At 51.7% G+C, this 21021-nt stretch overlaps 2 protein-coding genes across 16 annotated transcripts; both read left to right on the forward strand.

Annotated features, from left to right (window-relative positions):
- The first annotated feature begins 1618 nt into the window (after window positions 1–1618).
- On the forward strand, window positions 1619–3896 carry HDDC3 (HD domain containing 3). Its single transcript, XM_084817797.1, has 4 exons — window positions 1619–2170; window positions 2313–2368; window positions 2569–2809; window positions 3340–3896. Exons 1-4 carry the CDS (start codon window positions 2056–2058, stop codon window positions 3468–3470), a joined length of 543 nt encoding a protein of 180 aa, XP_084673923.1. The 5' UTR covers window positions 1619–2055; the 3' UTR covers window positions 3471–3896.
- On the forward strand, window positions 3604–20715 carry VPS33B (VPS33B late endosome and lysosome associated). 15 transcript variants are annotated; one of them, XM_084817778.1, is made up of 23 exons: window positions 3604–3855; window positions 4510–4590; window positions 5097–5158; window positions 5348–5397; window positions 6260–6327; window positions 7609–7654; window positions 7903–7997; window positions 11844–11948; window positions 12525–12621; window positions 13213–13290; window positions 13493–13566; window positions 13808–13894; window positions 13986–14076; window positions 14551–14625; window positions 15424–15488; window positions 15596–15650; window positions 15743–15789; window positions 16035–16167; window positions 16269–16342; window positions 16431–16532; window positions 16690–16765; window positions 17301–17417; window positions 20638–20715. In XM_084817778.1, the coding sequence occupies exons 1-23, from the start codon at window positions 3604–3606 to the stop codon at window positions 20667–20669; spliced, it is 1962 nt and encodes a 653-aa protein (XP_084673904.1). In that variant the 3' UTR covers window positions 20670–20715. The 15 variants fall into 15 exon arrangements, with proteins under 15 accessions (XP_084673904.1, XP_084673907.1, XP_084673903.1 ...); XM_084817781.1 differs by lacking the exon at window positions 20638–20715 and adding an exon at window positions 17510–18356; XM_084817777.1 differs by lacking the exon at window positions 20638–20715 and adding an exon at window positions 17816–18356.
- The last annotated feature ends 306 nt before the right edge of the window (window positions 20716–21021 follow it).

Below are 21021 nucleotides of genomic sequence, written 5' to 3' on the forward strand. Positions count from 1 at the left end.
GTTTCCAACCCTGATTGGTCAAGTGTGGATCTCCAGGCGCCCTGTGTGGTGGCATGGCAGTTTTTTCCAAAGCAGTGTGGCAAAAGAGCATTAGATGTTGCTTAGGATATAACACTGGACTGCACTGTGGCGTTGCTCTAAACTGCCTCAGCCACCAGCACGGCCACCCCCTACAATATGGGTATAGTAGTGATGGACTGTATTAGCACTGGTTGGACAATTTTTAAAATAGTTTTAAAACCATTAACACCATTAACAATTAACAATTTAACACAAACGAAGAATGGAGTGAAGGAACACTAGCTCCTTTCTTGGCTGCTACCACTTGTTTGGAATATGTGTTTGGAGGGGGAATATGCTGTGTCCCAATCACAGCTCTGGTGAAGTTCTAGATTTGTAGAGTCTGTTCTTTCCTATGGGCAGTTGACACAGCTGGCAGGACAAAAAATAGGATGAAAAGAAATCAGGAAGTGAAATCCCACTTCTACAGAATGGACTTGTCATTGGCCATAGATTTTAAACATATAAGCACATAAATAGTGCTTTGCTACTGGGTATGTTTTAGTCTCCCTGGGAGCGAAGTGACAGCAGCTCAGAGAACGATCAAGAAAGCTACAATTTTAGTGTAGCTGTGATTGGGCAGCCGTTATGTCCAACCCCCTCCACAAAGAAAAGGTAGCATCAAAGACAGGAGTTCCTGTTCTTTCTGTTTTATTTTTTGTGTGTGTGCAAGTGATTGATTTACGTTTTCAAATACGCAACTTGTTTGCATGGAAGTCAGTGGATTGTATTTTTTTTGGCAGAGCAATTTTTAAAATGTTTTAAAACTGTTTTAAAATCCACATTTCCCACCAGTTAAAGAGTAGGAACTCCTGGCTCTGCTGTTATACTGCTGCCTAACCACAGCCGTACTGAAATCATGGGTTTCTCCATGGGTAGCTCTCACTTCCAGTGTTGAGGATGGGAAATGTAGTGTCTACTCCAAGTAGACGGAGGCATCTGTTCTGCCTTCACAGCTTCTGAATTGCTTGAAGACTTGTCATCTACTGGGAATTATTGGCATAGCCAGGCCAAAGTGGCCCCACGTCAGCCACCAACTGGTGACAAATGAAAGGCCCCACTTACACAGGCAAGCAGTGGCTTGGAGAAAACACTACATAGCCTTCAAGACCGCACCATGATGCAGCTTATTCTGAAGAGTTGTAAGGCCTCCCAGGTCCCAAAAGCAGCAGCAGCAGCAGCAGCTCACAAATAAAAGGCTCCTGCTCTACACTGTAGGCCCAATCCCAAAGGGGCTGCTTGCATTTGTTCCTTTAGCTAACAAATTGTGCACTAGTCAAGAGCACCTAACAGCATGATGGCTGTGGATGACGGGAGCTGTAGTCAGCACATCTGGAGGGAACGCCTCCTGTCCCGTCAGAACACAAGCAAAGCAACCAGTCTCACCCCCCAGGAGGAGGGGGATAGGCGCCACCTTGGGAGGAAAAGGCAGGGAGGAAATGCAGCAAATCAAATGAATAAATGGAAGCTGCCGGGCCTGGGCAAAAAGGGGGCGCTGTCTGCCCAACAGCTCCGTCCCGTCCCGTGGTGCTTCGCGCGTGGAGGTGGAGCTTTCCGCTCTCCCGGAAGTGGCGGGGGCCACTGGGGAGCAGCACTCGGAGCCGGGATCTCGCCTGGTCCCGCGCTTTGCCGCTCCGGCGGCGACGAGGGAGGGCGCTTTGTTGCGGGTCTCCCCCGTCTTGCACGCTGGAGGCGCCGCGCAAGCCCGCGCTATAGTCTGGCGCCCGCTTCTGGAGCGCGGCACGGCCGAGGGGGGGGCCGCCCGCGGCGGGCCATCAAAGCGCCCCCACGTTCGGGTCGCCGGAGGGGCCACCGCGGGCCAGGGGCAGGTCCCGAGCGCCCCCCCGCGTGGCTGCCGCCCGGCCGCCAACCCAAGCGCCGGCGGCCCCTCGCCAAGGGACCGCCCAGAGCCTGGGCGGCGCCTCTCGCGGGCTCAGTCCGCAGGCGAGGTCGGGAGGGCCCCGTGAGGCTGCGTTCGGCGGCGCTGGGGCCACCATGAGCGCCTCCGACGCGGCGAGGCTGCTGGACGCCGCCGACTTCGCCGCCCGGAAGCACGCCGCACAGCGCCGCAAAGACCCGGAGCGCACGCCATACATCAACCACCCTATAGGTGAGCCGCCCGCGGAAACCTGCCGTGTCTCTAAGCATGTGTAGAGTGCATTTTCCTCCTGGATCAGCAGGCTTTTCTTCTGAGTAGGCGTCACTTCCAGCTCCTTTTAGAAATTAAGCACTGTCCCTCTGTGTACCCCCAGGTGTAGCTCAGATATTGGCCCAGGAAGCCGGAATAACGGACATAGCAGTGCTACAGGTAATGGTACCCCCCCCCCCCAACATACTTCAACCCAGCCTAGCCCTTGTAAGTGCAACCTGTCAGGGCTCAGCCATGAAATACATACAGTCAAAAAAAGTGCCACTGAGCATGTGCAAAGCATCCTTTCCCTCAAATGTAGAGAAGCACAGCCATCATCCCAGGCAGGCTTGAGCTCTAGGACTTCTCTTTATTCCCAGGCTGCTCTTCTGCATGACACAGTAGAAGACACAGATGCCACCTTCTCAGAGATTGAGGAGTGCTTTGGGGAGGAGGTAAGGCGCATTGTGGAAGAAGTGACGGACGACAAGACGTTGCCAAAGATGGAGCGCAAGCGCCTGCAGATTGAACATGCTGTTCACAGCAGCCAAGCTGCCAGGCTGGTGAAACTGGCTGACAAACTCTATAACTTACGAGACCTGAACCGCTGCACCCCCCAAGGTCTGTCTGTGACCAGCCATCCTGAATAGTCCTCCCGAGGTGGGAGAGTAGGTGGTGTAGCAGTGCCCCTCCTGCCCTTTTCTTCATTGCAGAACAGGAAAAAACTCAGTTTATTCAGACTGCTGCCCTGCTCTCTCTGTATTTTGGGGTTGCTTGCAATATTTAAGAAGGCACAAAATACCCACATTAAATTAGACTAAAATGTGAAACAAAATAGGGTTTGTTTCTCCACAAAAGTGAGTTCAAATATCAAAACTTTGTGCCATTTCCAAGATAGGCTCTGGTGAGCATCACATTAGCCAAGGCTCTGGCAGACATGGGAAGGAGATCTTGGGGTACTGCTATTTTGGGCTTGGTCTGCTGGATAAGGGAGCTGGACTCTGCATCCACCCCTCTTTCTGACAGGCTCTCTGATCCCCACCCAAAGTAGTAAGCTATTTTAGCTGTCAAAGTGTGCAGACAAAGCAGCTGCTGCCATTGTTAGGGTTGTCACGTATGCATTAATGTCTGACTAGTCTCTCTTTGGCCAGGTTGGTCTGAAGAACGGGTCCAGGAGTACTTCCTTTGGGCCTCGAAGGTAGTGAGGGGCTTGCATGGGACAAGCCCAGTGCTGGAGGAAAAGCTGTGGCTGCTGTTTAAAGCAAGAGGGCTACCTGAGTGACACTGCGTGACACAGACTTTGCTAAGCTGCTGGATCAAAAATGAGGAGACTTTTAGTCACTGGTTTCCAGTTCCACTAACTGTTCTCATGTCTCAGAGTTCTCGTCCTGACCGCTGCACGTGATGGCCCCTGCATGTATTTCAGTTACTCAGAATGTGTACTACTAGATACAAAACCACCACTGAGAGGCCTTTCCATCCTTCGGAACAAGCCACTGAAACCTCTTCCGCAGTTGAGCAGAAGAGGAGTAATTGACCTGGGCGAGAAGGGCAGAACCTTCTCAGCTCGTAAACTACATCTGTGGAGTCCAAGGAGTGCGAAGCGGTATCCTGGTTCTTGGGATGTTTCGTTTTGTTTTGTTGTCGTGGGGGGATCGCCAGAGAATGTACGTTGGCCGCGGTCCTCAATAAAGCCCAGAGCAACGTGCGCCTCTGCGGGCGTCAGCCTCCTCTCGGCGACCCAGCGGCGAGGGCGATTCTTCGAGCTCCAGCGGGCGGGCGACACCTTGACGCCCGGCCCTCCCGCTTCCCCGGCCGAGCGAGGCGGCGTCTTGACGGCGGGGACGCAGCCCGAGGGGCTCGAGCGGCGCGTCTCCGGGGCAGCGCCGGGCCCGCAAGGCGTCCGCGCGGGGAGGGGCCGCGCGGGCCCGGCCTCGAGCGAGGGGCGCGGCCGTCGCGCAGCCCGCCGGCGCCCGGCCCAGCGAAGCCGACGCGCGGCCGGCGAAGGCGCGGGGTCTCGCCGAGCCCGCGGGCGCCCGGCCCGCCCGCGCGCGCACGGCGCGGCGGAAGCTGGCCGGCCCTCGTCGCCGGGGGAGCCGGCCCCTTCCGGCGGCTCCGCCCGCCCGCGCCGGCTGGCTCCGCCGCGCCATGGCCTCCGCTGGGCGCCGCGACGCGCCGGAGCTGCCCGACTTCGGCCTCCTGAAGCGCCTCGCCCGGGACCAGCTGGTCTATCTGCTGGAGCAGGTGCGGAGGGCCGCGCTGAGGGCTCCCCGCGGGGGACGCGGACGCCCGCCCGGCTCTGACCCGCTTCTCTCCCTCAGCTTCCCGGCAAGAAGGACCTGTTCATCGAGGCCGACCTGATGAGCCCGCTGGACCGCATTGCCAACGTCTCCATTCTCAAGGTGCCGCCCGCAGCGCGGGGACTCGGCGGCCCGCCCCCGCGGCTGGGTGGCGGCCTTCGCCTGCCCCGCGCCCCGGCAGGGCGTGTGCCTCCGGCAGGCGGGAAGCCACCTGGCGCCACTCGCCCCGTCCGGGTGGTGGGCGGCGTCGCCTGCCCTGTTGCGTTTCTTCCTGGTCCTCAGTGCAAGGCTTGGAGGCATAGGAGCTCTACCCAGGGAGCAGGCCGCAGCTGAGAAGGGGGGAAAACCAGACCGAACTCTGCGGGGATGGGGGAGAGCCGGGCCTGAGGGGGGGAGATGCGGCCCTGCGCTTGCAGGTAGTTTCAGCAAGCATCAGACTGGGCTCTCCTTTCCACCCACCTTGCTAATTGGCAGCTTCAGATGAGTCTTGTTGCTGCACCCTTCAAGGAAAAGGGTGACACAGGAAGAGTCTCAGCAATTCTGCAGGAGCCCCCCCCCCCCCATGATTTGTGCAGATTACTGAGCTCAGTTTTCATCTTTCTGTGCAGCAACATGAAGTGGACAAGCTTTACAAGGTGGAAAACAAGCCAGCCCACAGTACCAGTGACCAGTGAGTGTATGGCATAGGCTGCTCTGTGTATCCAGTGCTATTTTCCACTGGTCAGGAACACATTCCGTCTGGGAGAGGGCAAGGCTTGTGGCTCCCTGTAGAGTGCTGGGACCAGAAAGTGGATGTAACAGAGCCATTTTCCTGACTGTTCTTCCCAGATTGTCTGCTTTTGTCTCTCTTTCTCCCAAGATTGTGCTTTTTGATCAGGCCACGCATCAGAAACGTGAAGTATGTAGCAGGTGAGTTGGCAGCTAGCATGAACTGGTCCAGGGGAGGAGCAATAATTGCAACTGCCCGTTATGCAGGCCTAGCAAAAAGGTGCCAGTCTGGACAATCTGTGTTGGGACAATTTGTGTTGCTCCTCCTGAAAGGGACGTAGGCACGGTATTAATACATTGGGTGGTCTGATCATAGTCATGCCCTGAAGCGGGGCTGAAGAAAAGCCAGGCTAGGTTGTCAGCCATCTTTGTCTTGGTGCAGACTCCTGCTGGTACCAGCATTCATGTGGATGCTGGGTAATTGGGGAGTATGTTTCCCCCTGTCATGTATCCCAGTTCCTTGTGGGCTGCCTGGGGGAAACACCTCTCGCCAACCTGCTTCTGGCTCAGCAGACACACACCCCTCCGCGCGCAAGCTTTAGGAATCTTGCCTGGTGGGCATCTTGAGCAATCAGACCAAGGACAGGAACTTCACAACCCTTGGGCTACCTGCATTTAATCTAACTCCTGGGCAATGCACTCTGTTCTGGTGGATGCTGGCACTAGTGAGCAGCCCCAACTGCAGCCAAGTCACACCCTGACCTCTGGCCTCTGCCTTCAGCCAGGGGACTAAGGGTCACTGGGAGGCTGCACTCCCTGTCTCCAAGGAAGAAATCATAGCAAGGGAGAGACCAACCTGGAGAAAGAGGCTGTGTTCTGGGGAATTCAGTATTGTACCAGCCTGTTGCAAGCCTCTTTGAGAATGGTTCAACTGAAAGGCAGTGTCAACATTTTATTTTCAAAACAAACATGGGGATCTTGGAGCACCTTCACTAGGCTGCCTAGGACCGGTGTGGGAAGGGCCTGGTCAGCCCCGGCTGCCCCTTGATCTGTCTCTTTCCAGACATAGTGAACACCGATAAGGCAGCTGGCCGGAGCCGCAAGTACAAGATTATCTTCAGCCCTCAGAAGGTAAATATCCAGCACACATCTCCCTTCCGAAGGGAGCTTAGCTTCTCAGGAGTTGCCTCCCAAGGCACGCTTCTGATCCAGGGACAGCCCAGCAATTCTGTGTTGCCACGTTGAAGTGCTGCCCAGTTGGCCCCTCTGGCCATGGGGCATTTCCCAGTCCCCGTGTTGTGGGTCATGTCTTGAGCTGGTAGACCGTCTCTGTCCTCCTCTTGCTTAGTGAGCTGGTGCTGGCTCTAGCATGGGTAGTGGAGGGTGTGTCAGAAGAAGGGAGCTGTAGGGGGAGAAGCGGGGAGATCTCCAAGTGCGCAGAAGTACATTTTATTTGAGCCCAACATGTTTTGAATTAAATTCTTCAGCGGCGCTGTGAGACACAACTAATGCCAGGCTTTGCAACAGAATTTGGAGACTAAAGGCTAAAATGGGCATGGCTGTGAGCGCTCTTGAAGAGTTCAATTTGAAACACAATGGTCTCAAATAAAAGATACTACTGTGTATTTAGAGGTGATCTCCTCTCTTTCCTTGCAGAAGGAAGTTATTGAAGTTGTCGATCACAAGCTGAATATGAGCCAACAGTGTGATGTGGCTGCAAAAAAGGCCAATGCTCTTTTGGGCTGCATTCATAGAAGCATAGCTTCCAAATCTCGGGAAGTACTAGTTCTCCTCTACTCAGCACTGGTTAGGCCTCATCTGGAGTACTGTGTCCAGTTCTGGGCACCACACTTTAAGAAGGATGCAGACAAACTGGAGAGGGTTCAGAGGAGGGCAACAAAGATGATCAGGGGACTGGAAACAAAGCCCTCTGAGGAGAGACTGAAAGAACTGGGCATGTTTAGCCTTGAGAAGAGAAGAATGAGGGGAGATAGGATAGCGCTCTTCAAGTACTTGGAAGGTTGTCCCAGAGAGGAAGGCCAGGATCTCTTCTTGATCATCCCAGAGTGCAGGACACGGAATCATGGGCTCAAGTGACAGGAAGCCAGATGCCAGCTGAACATCAGGAAAAACTTCCTGACTGTCAGAGCAATACGACAATGGAACCAATGACCTGGGGAGGTGGTGAGCTCTCCCACACTGGAGGCCTTCAAGACGAGGCTGGACAGCCATTTGTCAGGGATGCTCTGATTTGGATTCCTGCATTGAGGAGGGGGTTGGACTCGATGGCCTTGTAGGCCCCTTCCAACCCTACTATTCTATGATTGGTACATGCTGGAAAGGAAGGCCGGGACTAGGGGCATCTTAGACTGGGTGTTTTCCAAGGCTGACTGTCTGTCTTGTCCTGTGCAGTTCCACACATGTGAGATGGTGCTGGAGGAAGAGGGGATCTACGGGGGTAAGTTTCAGGGATGGGGAGCAGGGATCTAATTCGAGGGTCTAACTCAGCCTCTTTTCAGTCAGGGGATTAAGTGGGAAGAGGTTGGACAGACAGTGGGACAATTATTCAGCTAGTCACTGACTGTCTCCGAGTTCAGAAGCCTCTGGGCAATCACTTGGGTTATGTCAGGCAGCTAGTCAAAGACACTGGAGATGGCGTAAGTGTCAAATGCAAAAGCCCCCTGTGCACTGTTGGTCCCCCTCCAGATGTGACCTGGGATGAGTGGTCCTTCTACCTTCTCCCTTTGGATGATGATATCATCAGCATGGAGCTGCCAGAATTCTTCCGTGACTATTTCCTGGTCAGTATGAAGTTCCGTGATGCCTGTCTCTCTTCATACCCCCTCTCCCCAGCCTAGTCTTTGGGCTTGGAATGTGTTGCTCAAAGAGATGCTCCCATCCCCCAGCTCTAAAAATAATGTTTTATTTGTATTTAAAACCATGGCAGATAAACTCGATACAAGTAGCAGATATTTATAATACGTTATATATTATAGACCTGTGTGACGAGATTGAGCCATAATTCTATCCATTTAAAATCATATGTTATATCAGAATTTGCGGGGGGCACCAGATATATAACTGTCAGTTGGACCTCAAATTGCAATACTTGATTAATAGTTAGGCACAGAATTTTTGTATGCTGTTAATTTGACTTGTTTTGGTAGCTCCCGGGAATGCTTTTTGTTGTTCAGTCGTTACGTTGTGTCCGACTCTTTGTGACCCCATGGACCATAGCACGCCAGGCCTTCCTGTCCTCTGCTCTCTCCCGGAGTGTGCTCAAGTTCGTATTCATTGCATCGGTGATGCTATCTAGCCATCTCATCCTCTGCCGTCACCTTCTCCTTGTGCCTTCAATCTTTCCCAGCATCACGGTCTTTTCCAGGGAGTTTTCTCTTCGCATTAGGTGGCCAAAATATTGGAGCTTCAGCTTCACTATCTGTCCTTCCAATGAGCACTCAGGGTTGATTTCCTTTAGGATGGACTGATTTGACCTCTTTGCAGTCCAGGGGACTCGTAAGAGTCTTCTCCAGCACCACAGTTCGAAGGCATCAGTTCTTCAGCATTCAGCCTTCCTTATAGTCCAGCTCTCACAGCCATACATTACTACTGGGAAAACCATAGCTTTGATTATACAGACCTTTGTTGGCAAGGTGATGTCTCTGCTTCTTACTACGCTGTCTAGGTTGGCCATAGCTTTCCTCCCAAGGAGCAAGCGTCTTTTAATTTCATGGCTACAGTCACCGTCTGCAGTGATCTTGGAGCCCAAGAAAATAAAATCTGTCACTGCTTCCATTTCTTCCCCTTCTATATGCCAGGAAGTGATGGGGCCAGATGCCATGATCTTCGTTTTTTTAATGTTGAGTTTCAAACCAGCTTTTGCACTCTCCACTTTCACCCTCAATAAGAGGCTCTTGAGATCCTCTTCGCTTTCTGCCATTCGAGTGGTATCGTCTGCGTATCTGAGGTTGTTGATAATTCTCCCGGCAATCTTAATTCCGACCTGTGATTCATCCAACCCGGCGTTTCTCGTGATGTACTCTGCATATAAGTTAAATAAGCAGGGCGACAATATACAGCCTTGCCATACTCCTTTCCCAATTTTAAACCAATCGGTTGTTCCATGTCCGGTTCTTACTGTTGCTTCTTGACCCTCGTACAGGTTTCTCAGGAGACAGGTAAGGTGGTCTGGTACTCCCATCTCTTTTAAGAATTTGCCACAGTTTGTTGTGATCCACACAATCAAAGGCTTTAGCGTAGTCAATGAAGCAGAAATAGACGTTTTTCTGGAATTCTCTTGCTTTCTCCACGATCCATCGATTGTTGGCGATTTGATCTCTAGTTCCTCTGCCTCTTCGGAACCCAGCTTGTACTTCCGGTAGTTCTCGGTTCACATACTGCTGAAGCCTAGCTTGTAGGATTTTGAGCATCACCTTGCTGGCATGTGAAATGAGCGCAATTGTGCGGTAGTTTGAACACTCTTTGGCATTGTCCTTCTTTGGAATTGGAATGTAAACTGACCTTTTCCAGTCTTGTGGCCACTGTTGAGTGTTCCAAATTTGTTGGCATTTTGAGTGCAGCACTTTAACAGCATCATCTTTTAGGATTTTAAATAGCTCAGCTGGAATACTGTCATCTCCGCTAGCTTTGTTGTTACTAATGCTTCCTAAGGCCCACTTGACTTCACTCTCGAGGATGTCCGGCTCAAGTTCAGTGACTGCACTCTCATGGCTCTCAGGGACATTAAGATCTTTCCTGTATAGTTCTTCTGTGTATTCTTTCCACCTCTTCTTAATCTCATCTGCTTCTGTTAGGTCCCTGCCTTCTTTGTCCTTTATCATGCCCGTCTTTGCACAAAATGTTCCCTTGATATCCCCGATTTTCTTGAAAAGATCTCTAGTCTTTCCCATTCTATTGTTTTCCTCCATTTCTTTGCATTATTCATTTAAGAAGGCCTTCTTGTCTCTCCTTGCTATTCTCTGGAACTTTGCATTCAGTTGGATATATCTTCCCCTTTCTCCTTTGCTTTTCGCTTCCCTTCCTTCCTCAGCTAGTTGTAAAGCCTCATCAGACAGCCACTTTGCTTTCTTGCATTTCTTTTTCTTTGGGATGGATTGAGTTGCTGCCTCCTGAACAATGTTATAGACCTCCATCCATAGTTCCTCAGGCACTCTGTCTATTAGGTCTAAACCCTTAAATCTATTCCTCATCTCCACTGTATATTCATAAGGGATATGATTTAGGTCATACCTGAATGGTTTAGTGGTTTTCTCTACGTTCTTCAATTTAAGCTGAAATTTTGCAACAAGAAGCTCATGATCTGAGCCACAGTCAGCTCCAGGTCTTGTTTTTACTGACTGTATAGAGCTTCTCCATTTTTGGCTGCAAAGTCCATAATCAATCTGATTTCGATATTGACCCTCTGGTGATGTCCATGTGTAGAGTCGCCTCTTGAGCTGTTGGAAAAGAGTGTTTGCTATGATCAGCATGTTCTCTTGACAAAACTCTATTAGCCTTTGTCCTGCTTCATTTTGTACACCAAGGCCATGCTTGCCTGTTATCCCGGTGATTTCTTGACTTCCTATTTTAGCATTCCAATCCCCTATGATGAAAAGGACATCTTTTTTTGGTGTTAGTTCTAGAAGGTGTTGTGGGTCTTCATAGAACCGATCAACCTCAGCTTCTTCGGCCTCAGTGGTTGGGGCATAGACTTGAATTACTGTGATGTTGAATGGTTTGCCTTGGATTCGTACTGAGATCATTCTGTTGTTTTTGAGATTGTATCCCAGTACTGCTTTTCCCACCCTTTTGTTGACTATGAGTGCTACTCCATTTCTTCTAAGGGATTCTTGCCCACAGCAGTAGATATAATGGTCACCTGAATTAAATTCGCCCATGCTTGTCCATGTTAGTTCGCTGATTCCCAAGATGTCGATGTTCAATCTTGCCATCTCATGTTTGACCACCTCCAGCTTACCTTGATTCATTGATCTGACATTCCAGGTTCCTAAACAATATTGTTCTTTTCAGCATCGGATTTTCTTTTCACCACCAGACACATCCACAGCTGAGTGTCCTTTCGGCTTTGGCCCAGCCGCTTCACTCTTTCTGGCACTACTTGGAAATTCCCTCTGCTCTTCCCCAGTAGTATATTGGACACCTTCCAACCTGAGGTGGTCGGAAATCAACCTGAGGTGGTCGTTCATCTTCCGGCCGGCATCATATCTTTTAGCCTTGTGATAGGTTCCATGGGGTTTTCTTGGCAGGAATACTGGAGTGGGTTGCCATTTCCTTCTCTAGTGGACCACATTTTATCAGAACTCTCCGCCATGACCTGTCCGTCCTGGGTGGCCCTGCACGGCATAGCTTATGGCTTCACTGCGTTACGCAAGCCCCTTCACCACAACAAGGCAGTGATTCATGAAGGGGATGCTTTTTACCTGACTTGCAATGGTCTCTGCTTCCCAGTGTCTTCCAAACATCAGTTTTGCTGCAGTGAGCATGTACAAAAGAGATTCACCTATTGCTGAGGGAGTAACATTGTTAACAATGTGAAGCTGAGGAACTTTAAGCTTTTTCCTTGATGAGGGCCTTGCATTGCGAGCCTTCCAGATCAGTCCCATCTCGTTGCTCTTGTGCTCCTGCAGGAAGGGGATCAGCGCTGGATCAGCACCGTGGCCCAGGCTTTGCAGCTGCTGAACTCCCTCTTTGGCCCATTCACCAGGACCTGTGGGATTGGGCGGTGTGCCAAGGTGGGGCCTTGTCACTACAGGAGGGCTGGCTGGCTGGCTGGCTGGGAGAGGGCTGTGGTCCAGAGGGTGGAGAGCCTCTGGCTAGGGGATACATAGGCATCGGGTGTAGGGCCAAGCTGGGAGAGTTCTAGGGAGCCCCACATCAGGCGTGGGGATCCGCTGGTCTGCAGGCCAGAAGTGGCCTGCTGCGCCTTTGGCTCTCCTCGTTCCTGCTCCACATGACAATCCAGAAGCCCCCGCTTGTCCCTTACTTGAGGGGGAGAGAGGCCGGGGTAGCCCACCACTAGCTCTGGCCCTTGCCACCCTTGGTTTGTGGCCCCCAAGAGATTTCCCCCGAGGGAATGCAGCCCTTGCTGTTGGTTGCCCCGCAATTTGGAAAGTCTCCCCCGTGTTGGACAGGTCTTGACACTGCCCCCTTCTTCTGGCCGTGGGGTGGGGGAAGCAGGTTGTGCCCAGCAGGTAAGCAGCTGGGTCTTGTGAGGAGTCTTAGAGCGGATGGCGACCTTGCCGCGGCACGCTGGGTTTTGCATGAGAGCAGTAGGTGGAGCTGAGGGACGGGCTCTCATCTTCTCTCAGATGGTCCATGAACTGTGGCGTGAGGTGGTGGAGGAGAGCGAGGTTGACTCTGTGGGCCGGAAGCCAGAGATTGGCCACATTTTCCTCATGGACAGAGGTAGGGGCACAGGGGATGTGGATAGGGTGTGTGTGTCTTGCCTTGATCCTGGAGTCCTGTCTTGGATTCCTCAACTAGCTCACTTCGGGCACCAACTTTCCCAGCCTGTTTTTTGCAAGTTAGCAAGTGAGAGAACATGGCCTGAGATCTGTGTTTCTCTGAAATATGGTGTAGCCTCCAGGAGTCCTGGAGGCTTGGGCTGCAGAGAGCCGCCAGGTGAGCAGAGAGAAGGCTTAAAATGGAGGCGCAGAGGCAGGCAGGGCTGAGGGGAACCACCTGTGAGGGAACAGGATGTTTCTGAGGGAGCCAGGCTCTTGGGCCCAGTTTAACCATGCATACTGCCGAGCTGAACTCTAGGAGGTCAGAAGGCAGAAAAGATGTGTGTGACATGGGAAGTGAGGCTTTTGCTCATCTGCACTGACTGGCAGCAGCTCTCCAGGAGTGTTCCCCAGCTGCGCCCTGTTGCAAGCCAAGCGTGTGCTCTGCCACTCAGCTAGGATCGGGGGAGGCCCAGGACCAAGAGACCACGAGAGGCTGTCTGGGGCAACTCCTGCCAGCCCTCCTCCCCCAGTCCAGTGACTCTCTTTTCAGATGTGGATTACGTCACAGCCCTTTGCTCTCAGGTGGTCTATGAAGGCCTGGTGGATGACACGTTCCGCATCAAGTGTGGTACGTTTCCCCCCACCAGCCCTGAGCCCTTGATGCTGCCTTCCGGTCTGTCACTTCTCCAAGGGCCAGGCTGTTCACCTCCAGGGGGCTGCCTCCCAGGACTATCCCAAGCAGCTCACACAGCAGATGGACTGTGGGGAAGAGGTGGCTTCCAGGCCCGATGTCTGTGGGGTGCATGTCCTGGTGAATCCTCTTTCTGCAGGGAGCGTGGACTTTGGCCCAGATGTCACCTCCTCTGACCGAAGCATCAAGGTACTGCTGAATTCCCAGGACAAGGTAAGCCTGCCCCCACCCACCCCCGCCACTACTCCTGTGAGGCCTGGCAGCCACGGGTTCTCAGGCTTGGTCAGAAGGATGAAGGGCTTGTGAGAGCTGCAGAACGTGCTGCCCAGAGGTGGCCAGCAGCTCTCTGGCCCACGCTGGGAGCTGCTGCTTCTCTGACAGACATTGGCCAGAGGTGGCACAGCGCCCTTTGTCCTGGCTGCCCACCGCGCTGCCTGCATCTCTCCCTCTGCAGGTGTTCAGCAAGATCCGCAACGAGCACTTCTCCAGCGTCTTTGGTTTCCTGAGTCAGAAGGCTCGAAACCTGCAGGCGCAGTATGATGTGAGCGGGATCGGGCCGGGAGGGGTGAGGCCAGCAGTGGGAGAGGGGATCCCTGGCCTGCTCAGCATGCAGCCACTTTCTCCCCTCACAGCGACGACGCGGGATGGATATCAAGCAGATGAAGACCTTTGTCTCCCAGGAACTGAAGGGTTTGAAGCAGGAGCATCGCCTGCTGAGCCTGCGTAGGTCTCTCTTCCCCCTTCCAGGCTGAGGAGGCAGAGCAGGGAAGTGAGGAGGAGGACCAAATGGGAGTGCCCCTATTTCTCTGCATCAGAGCCTCACTGACCCCTTTCTGCAGGCGTGGCCCATTGCCCTAGTTCAGGAGTGAGCGACGAGCAGCTGATGGGCTGCATATGACCCTTGAGGCCTCCCTGGCTGGCCCACCGTGCCCCTCCTTAGCCCAACCCCCTGCAGCAAAAAGCCTGGAAAAAAGCCTCCCGTTGGCTCTCAGGGGAAGCTTTTTTCCAACCAAATTGCAGTGTGTGTGTGTGGGGGAGATATTTTAATTGCTTTGAAGGGTGTGTTGTGTGTGTCTGCGTGAATGGGGTGTTATGTAGCATCGGCCTGTTGCAGGTTTCTCACAAGGGAAAGTGACTCATGGGGTGGAAAAGGTTCCCCACTCCTACCTAGTTCAGCAATCTTCCTTATGCCTGCAGATATTGGGGCCTGCGAGTCCATCATGAAGAAGAAAACCAAGCAAGATTTCCAGGAGCTGCTGAAGACAGAGCATGGTAAGAAGGGCCCTAGCCTGCCCCCACCCCTTCCATCTTGGACCCTGAGTCCTGTGAGAAGTCCTGTTTTCATACATTAAAAATCCAGATGCCCAGTAGCTAGGGATACTTCAAAAATTGAGCCTGGATATTGCTGAAGAAGCCAGTTTCTCCTCAAATCTGGCTTCTGGAAAATCTTGCTACTGAGTGTGGAAGCACACACACAGACACACATTTTCTACCCCAGATGCTTTCATTAGTTCACTTTTTCTAAAATGTCTTGCTTGCCTCACCCAAGGGTGTGCAAGGATATGGAGCAGGTAATAAAACTGTGGTCACCAAACAACCCATTTAAAATATACAACAGTTTCTGATCTTGGCTGTTAATGGAAACATCTCTGCCATTTGTGGGAAACAGGCAGGCGCTGCCTTTTGGGAGTCTCCACTGGGAGTGCCACAGTTCTGGGGAGCCACTAAGTTTGCTCCTTCGCTTCCAAGCTGGTCAGCCAAGAAGGTTCGTGTAACACGTTAGGCAGTTGTCTCTTAGGTGGGGGTTGTCCTGGGCCTTTCATTCCCCCCACCCCACCCCAGCAGGTGGTGGATCATTCTGTGCTTTTCGGTTGCAACCTTTCTGGCATCTCTGAGGATGGCTGTTCCAAGGACGGCTGCTTGGACGCACAGGAGCTTTCTTTGGATTGTGGGTGATCAGAATGGGACAAACTGAGACCTGTGCAACATCTCTGGCAGAGCTGGAGAGAATGGGCTGGGGCTGGGGCTGGTTCCGACTCTGATCTCCGTTCTCCCTGCTGGCCCCTGCAGCCCTCCTGGAAGGGTTTGATATCCGAGAGACCATCGGCTTCATTGAAGAGCACATCAACCGACAGGTATATGAGCAGCTGGGGCCATCGCTGGGAGAGGGGGCCGCCCTGGGCTTGAGGAGAAGGCTCTCTGCTGATGTGTTGCTCTCTCTCCCCTCCTCTTGCTGGCGCAGGTCTCCCCCACTGAGAGTCTGCGAATGCTGTGCCTGCTATCAATCACAGAGAATGGTGGGTGCCCTGCTGTAGGAAAAGGGGTCCTTGGGAGCATGTGGGGGGCACTTCTGTGCACTGACTTCTGTGCATGTTTCTGGCTTCTCTAGGGCTCACCCCCAAAGACTATCGCTCCCTGAAAGCTCAGTATCTACAGGTGAGGCAGGGGGAGCAGTCATTCTTCCTGCAGGTTTAGGGGATCCTGGCTCTCATTCCCCCAGTCAGCACTCCCTTGAGCCAGCATCAGGGGGCTGTGCAGCTACCCCTGATGGCGCATGCCCTTCCAGTTTTAGCTCAAATGTGCAGAGTTCCCAGAGCATATCCCTCCCCCCCGCCCCCCCATGAGGGAGCTTCCTTGGTGATGATCCTACCCTGATGCACCTCTCTGCCCCTCCCTGCTAGAGTTATGGACCAGAGCACCTGTTGACTTTCCACAACCTGAAGCATCTGGGGCTACTGATGGAGCAGATACCTGGGGAGACCCTGACAGCTGTGGAGAGCAAAGTCAGCAAGCTGGTGACTGACAGAGCTGCAGGTAAAAGGCATTGTGGCCCTTCCGCAGCTCTGCTTGGCCTAGGAAGGAGCCTCCCTTGAACCTTGGAAGCTGCTTGAGCTGCTCCTTTGCCCTCCTTCCAGGGAAGCTCTCGGATGCCTTCAGTTCACTGGCCAAAAAGAGCCATTTCCGAGGGATAAGCAAGAAGCTGGGGCTGGTGAGTACTGGGTGGGGGCGGGGTAGGCACTGTGGGGCATGTGACAGCAGCAGGCAGCCTGGTATGAATGATGCCCGTTCCCTCACAGATCCCACGTGTGGATGGGGAATATGACCTGAAAGTGCCCCGGGACATGGCCTATGTTTTCAGTGGCGCCTACATCCCTCTGAGCTGCAAGATCATAGAGCAGGTACCCGTTACCAAGTTTGCACCACCACCGCCCTCTCGGCCCTGGCCAGATGGTTCCAAATTGCCCTCTGCTTGCAGGCAGAGGGGACCAGGCCTAAGTCCCCCTGTCCCTGCAGTTCATGCTGGCACCACCCCTGACTGCGCTGTGCCTTGTTCAGGTGCTGGACCGCAAGAGCTGGCTAGGCCTGGAAGAGGTGGTGCGCCTGCTCGGTGGGAATGAATTTCTTGTTAGAGGTAAGTGGGCAGGAGTGGAAATGAGGAGCCACCCAGCTGTCCTTTCTCCTAAGATCAGCCATGTGCCCTGTTTGAACAGTACAGGAGCCTAGAGATGTGTTGCCTTCCCCCCCACCACCACCAGTGAAAGAGGCAGGGGATTCTCCAAAGTCAAAGCCTCAGCAGCACAGGAAAATTTGCATGCTTCCTCTCTTGTGTATGGCTTTAGGGGTGAAGTTTATTATCTGTAAAACATATTTATAGCCTGCCTTCCTGCCCTTTTCAAACACACAAATCTCAAGTAAAACATTTTAAAAATATAAATTTTATTGTACATTTTTATCAAGCTACAGAACCTGTTAAAATCAGCCCAATCCTGTGGTCTTACTGGCTTCTTTCCAGATTAAGTGACAATGCTTGAATGTTATCTTTTTAAAAAAAATCTGCAAGATTTTGTGTGGGCATGCTTTTCATCTTGTTTGCCTCAAGGTTGAGCATTACACTTAAATGAATTCAGCTGATGGTGAGACATTGTCATACCGTGTCCTCCTTGCAGATGCAACTGCAGAGGAGAATCCTGCTTGGGACTCCCAACGCGTTGTGCTGGCTGTCTTCTTAGGTGGTTGCACCTTCTCTGAAATCTCAGCCCTTCGTTTTCTTGGCAAAGAAAGAGGTACAAGGCAAACTCGAGTTGGAGGGGCTATCTACTTAGGGGATGGCAGCCATCCGTGGGGCACAGTTCATTTTTTTACAAATTGTTTTCAGGTTAAAAAGAAAGCAAGTTTCTAGGCCTTATGAAGATAAGCTTAAAGTGTGCAGAAGCCAGAGAGGGGACCAAGCAAGTCTTCAGTGCTCTGCAAAGCTCCTTGCTGCTCCCTGTCCAATAAGTTATGTAGATATCCAGGCTTCCTGAACTGACATATTTTCAGGGCAGAGACTTCAGCTAGTGTTCAAGAAAACCTTTCTAATGCAGCCTGCCTTGCTTATCTGTCTCTGGAACAGCAAGGTGGGCGTTTGTACTGAGCAGACTGCCTTGCAATTTCACTCTCTTACTATCCACCCTTCTCCTAGGGGTCAGGTTCATATTCCTGACTACAGCCATCACCAACAGTGCACGGCTGCTGGAATCCATGGTAGAAATGAGGGCGTGACAACCTCTGTGGCAAGGCAGGGATGGTGGGGGTGCTTTGACTGGCCTTGGTGCTCTTTCTGCACGTGCAGCAAGTCTACCAGCAAGGATCCCTCCCTGCAGAAAGGAGGCTGGAGCATCTCTATCCTTCCCCACCCAGCAAGAAAGGGGGGCTCGGCTGTTTTCCCCTGCTGGTTTAGCCAACTGCTGCAGGCCTGAGTGCTTCGGGAGCTTGTCTCTCCAACTGCAGCGTCGTGCTTGCAACTTGAGCTGCCTCCTTCCTTACCTACTGCCAGGCACTAACCCCTCATGGCACTTGGCTTTGGTTTTCCACTGAGAGCTGCCAACTGTGCCCTCACCAGGATGACTTACCTCTTATGGTTGACTTCTGTGCCAGTGGCACCGTGCAGCATGCCACAACAGTGGGGGCTCCCCAGCGGTGGGTGTCAACTGCCTTGTAATAAAAGATTTGTCTGGCCACTAGCAGATGTTCATGAGTTTCTTGCTTCAGTGTTGGGGGGGGGGGGGGCGCTGCTTTCATTGCTTGCCCAATTTTACAGATATGGTTAAGGTGCTTCTGGCTTACTGCAAAAGATCAGTAAAGCTTGTAGGGAAGTGGCATAAAACCTACTTCAAGTCAGAAGGAAGATCCTGCACACAAGCAGCCTGTATCTCCTGTAGAACAAGGAAGATAAGAAAGCAAACATAGTCAAATGCAAACATGATCTACATGTCTCCACTTCACCAAGAGAGCTCCCCCCGCTTTATGCTATGCAAAGGTGAACAATGGAGTGTTTGCCCCAATCTCATATTAAACTGGGCTAGTTTGCTTCTCTCTGACAAACTCCTTTCATATGTTGTCTCCATTTTACAGACAGGGCACTTTCCCTTTCATTGTCACTCATACATCTTAGCTGGCAATGAAGGAAAGCAAAGATGTTTGCTAGGTATCTGTCCCTTTTTCAGCTTGTTAAAATACACTTTGTTCAACATGAGCATGGCTTGGATCTAAAAACAAGCGCTGCCAAAAGTATGATGCCCACAAAGAACGGACACACAAAGATGTAAATTATGTGTTGCAGATTTTTTTAACACTCTTCAATAAACATTTCCCTGGATGGTTTACACAAGAAGAAAAAATTAAAATACAAATAAAGTTGACTGAATCAACAATAAAAGCACAAGAACTAAAAGACAGGTGACCTACCAGAAGGCTGATGTCTAGAAGAGGAACCTCTCCCCTGGCTGCTTGGGATGGGCAGAGGTAGTGGTGCTCTTGCTACCCTGGTTTCTCACCATCACTCTGGTGACGCAGCAAGAGCCTCTGCCAGCTGAGTTTCTGTGGACACTGGTTTTCCAAGACGTTAGGCAAATGACATTCAGGCCAGAAGCAGAACCATCCATCCAAGGGCAGGTGCAATTCTGTTCCTGATGTAGGCATGTTCAGACAAATGTCTGAACAGTGCTACTTCTAAGCATCCCCTTTTTCTGGCATATACAGAAACATCAGGGTTCTGCTGAAGCCTACTCAGTCCAGGGATGACCATTTCCCCTTAGGACAGAAACTCCACAAGGGAAGCAACTGAGCGTATATGTGAGCTGCCGCCACTGCAGCTGCCAAAGCCTATGCAGACCTTTGGCTATAGAAATGTAATAAACGATGCTAATGCACTCACGTGAAAATGGGAGGGAGCAAATGCAGCATTTCGAAGAGCAGCAACACTGCCAGCCACCTTCCCAGTGTGCCTGGAAACCCCCTCGGGGCACAGTGCCAATGATGCCCCACGTTATCCTCCACACAGAGGGAGCCGATGAGCTTGCACTGGTGGATGGACCCCCCCGGCCCCGGACAGAGAACGATATAAAGAACATCAGGTTTATATACGGTACATGCAGTTGGTGGGTGGGGATATTGTAAATGGGTCAACAGGAAATTACATGCAGAAAGTATTGACGGTGACAATCACTTTGTTAACTGGTCATTCACAGTGCAGTCCCTGCTGCTAACACAAATATTCTAGCAGTAGGTCAAGGGTGGGCAACACATGAGTTGCTGGCCACATGCAGTCCCCACTGTGGGGACTGCAATTCTGCTTCAAAACAAGATGTGCTCTCCCTGCACACCACTGCTTTTTTTGCCATTGCTGTGGCAAATTCAGCAGCAATTGTGGGTCAGGGGTGTGGCTCCCAGTGGGTTCAGGGGGCGATGTGGCCCCCAACACCTGGAAGTTGCCCACCCCTGATAGACCAACTAACATGTTTGGTGTAATTAAAAAATCCTTTATCCTAATTCAAGCCTGTGGCAATAGAACTGAACCATGATGAAGCCATCTGTCTCTTGCTCTAATCATTTAAACATCTCTAAAATGAGGGAACTGCTGAACAGGAAGCTGGAAGGGGGAGTCAAGAAGGTTAAGTCCCTTCAAAATGCTTGGAGCTAGAATGTGTAGCACAGATTTGGAAAGGGAGCACCAAGTCGAAGAAGTCATCGGCATGGTGAACGAGCAACGTCAAGGAACCTATTTGAGAAAAGAAGGCTTCCTTCAGAAAATTAAAGTTTTGCCCAAGAGAGGAAAACAAAAGGGACCAAGCTTGCACAAGCAGACAATAAGATTTTTGTAAAAAGCATTCTGAGGAGCATATTGCTAACATCAAGAGCAACAATAAAGAATTCTTTATATCAGAAGCAGGAAACCAGCTAGGGAGGCAGTTGGACTGCTGGATGGGCAGAGAAGCTGAACGAATTCTTCTCATCTGTCTTCAGGTTGCAGAAGATACAGGACGTGCCTGAACTGATGTTTTCAGGAAGGGTGAGGAACTGAGGCAAATACCAGTGACAAAATATGAAGTTCTCAACCTTATTGACAAATTGAAAGTTAATAAACCACCAGGCTCAGATGGTATCCATCCTAGAGTTCTTGAAGAACTCAAGTATGAAATTGCTTATCTTCTAACAAAAAAATATGCAACATGTCCCTAAGTTCAGCCTCTATACCAGACGGCTGGGAGATGGCCAATGTAACACCAGTGTTTACAAAGGGATGCAAGGGGGATCTGGGAAATTACAGGCTAGTTAGCTTAGCATCTGTTCTGGGTAAAGTGGCTGAACGCATTATTAAACATTTATTTATTACATTGCTATACTGCC

The sequence above is a fragment of the Heloderma suspectum genome, chromosome 11 (assembly GCF_057233095.1).
Source record: "Heloderma suspectum isolate Gila_16-S chromosome 11, 16-S_ref, whole genome shotgun sequence".
NCBI lineage: Eukaryota > Metazoa > Chordata > Lepidosauria > Squamata > Helodermatidae > Heloderma > Heloderma suspectum.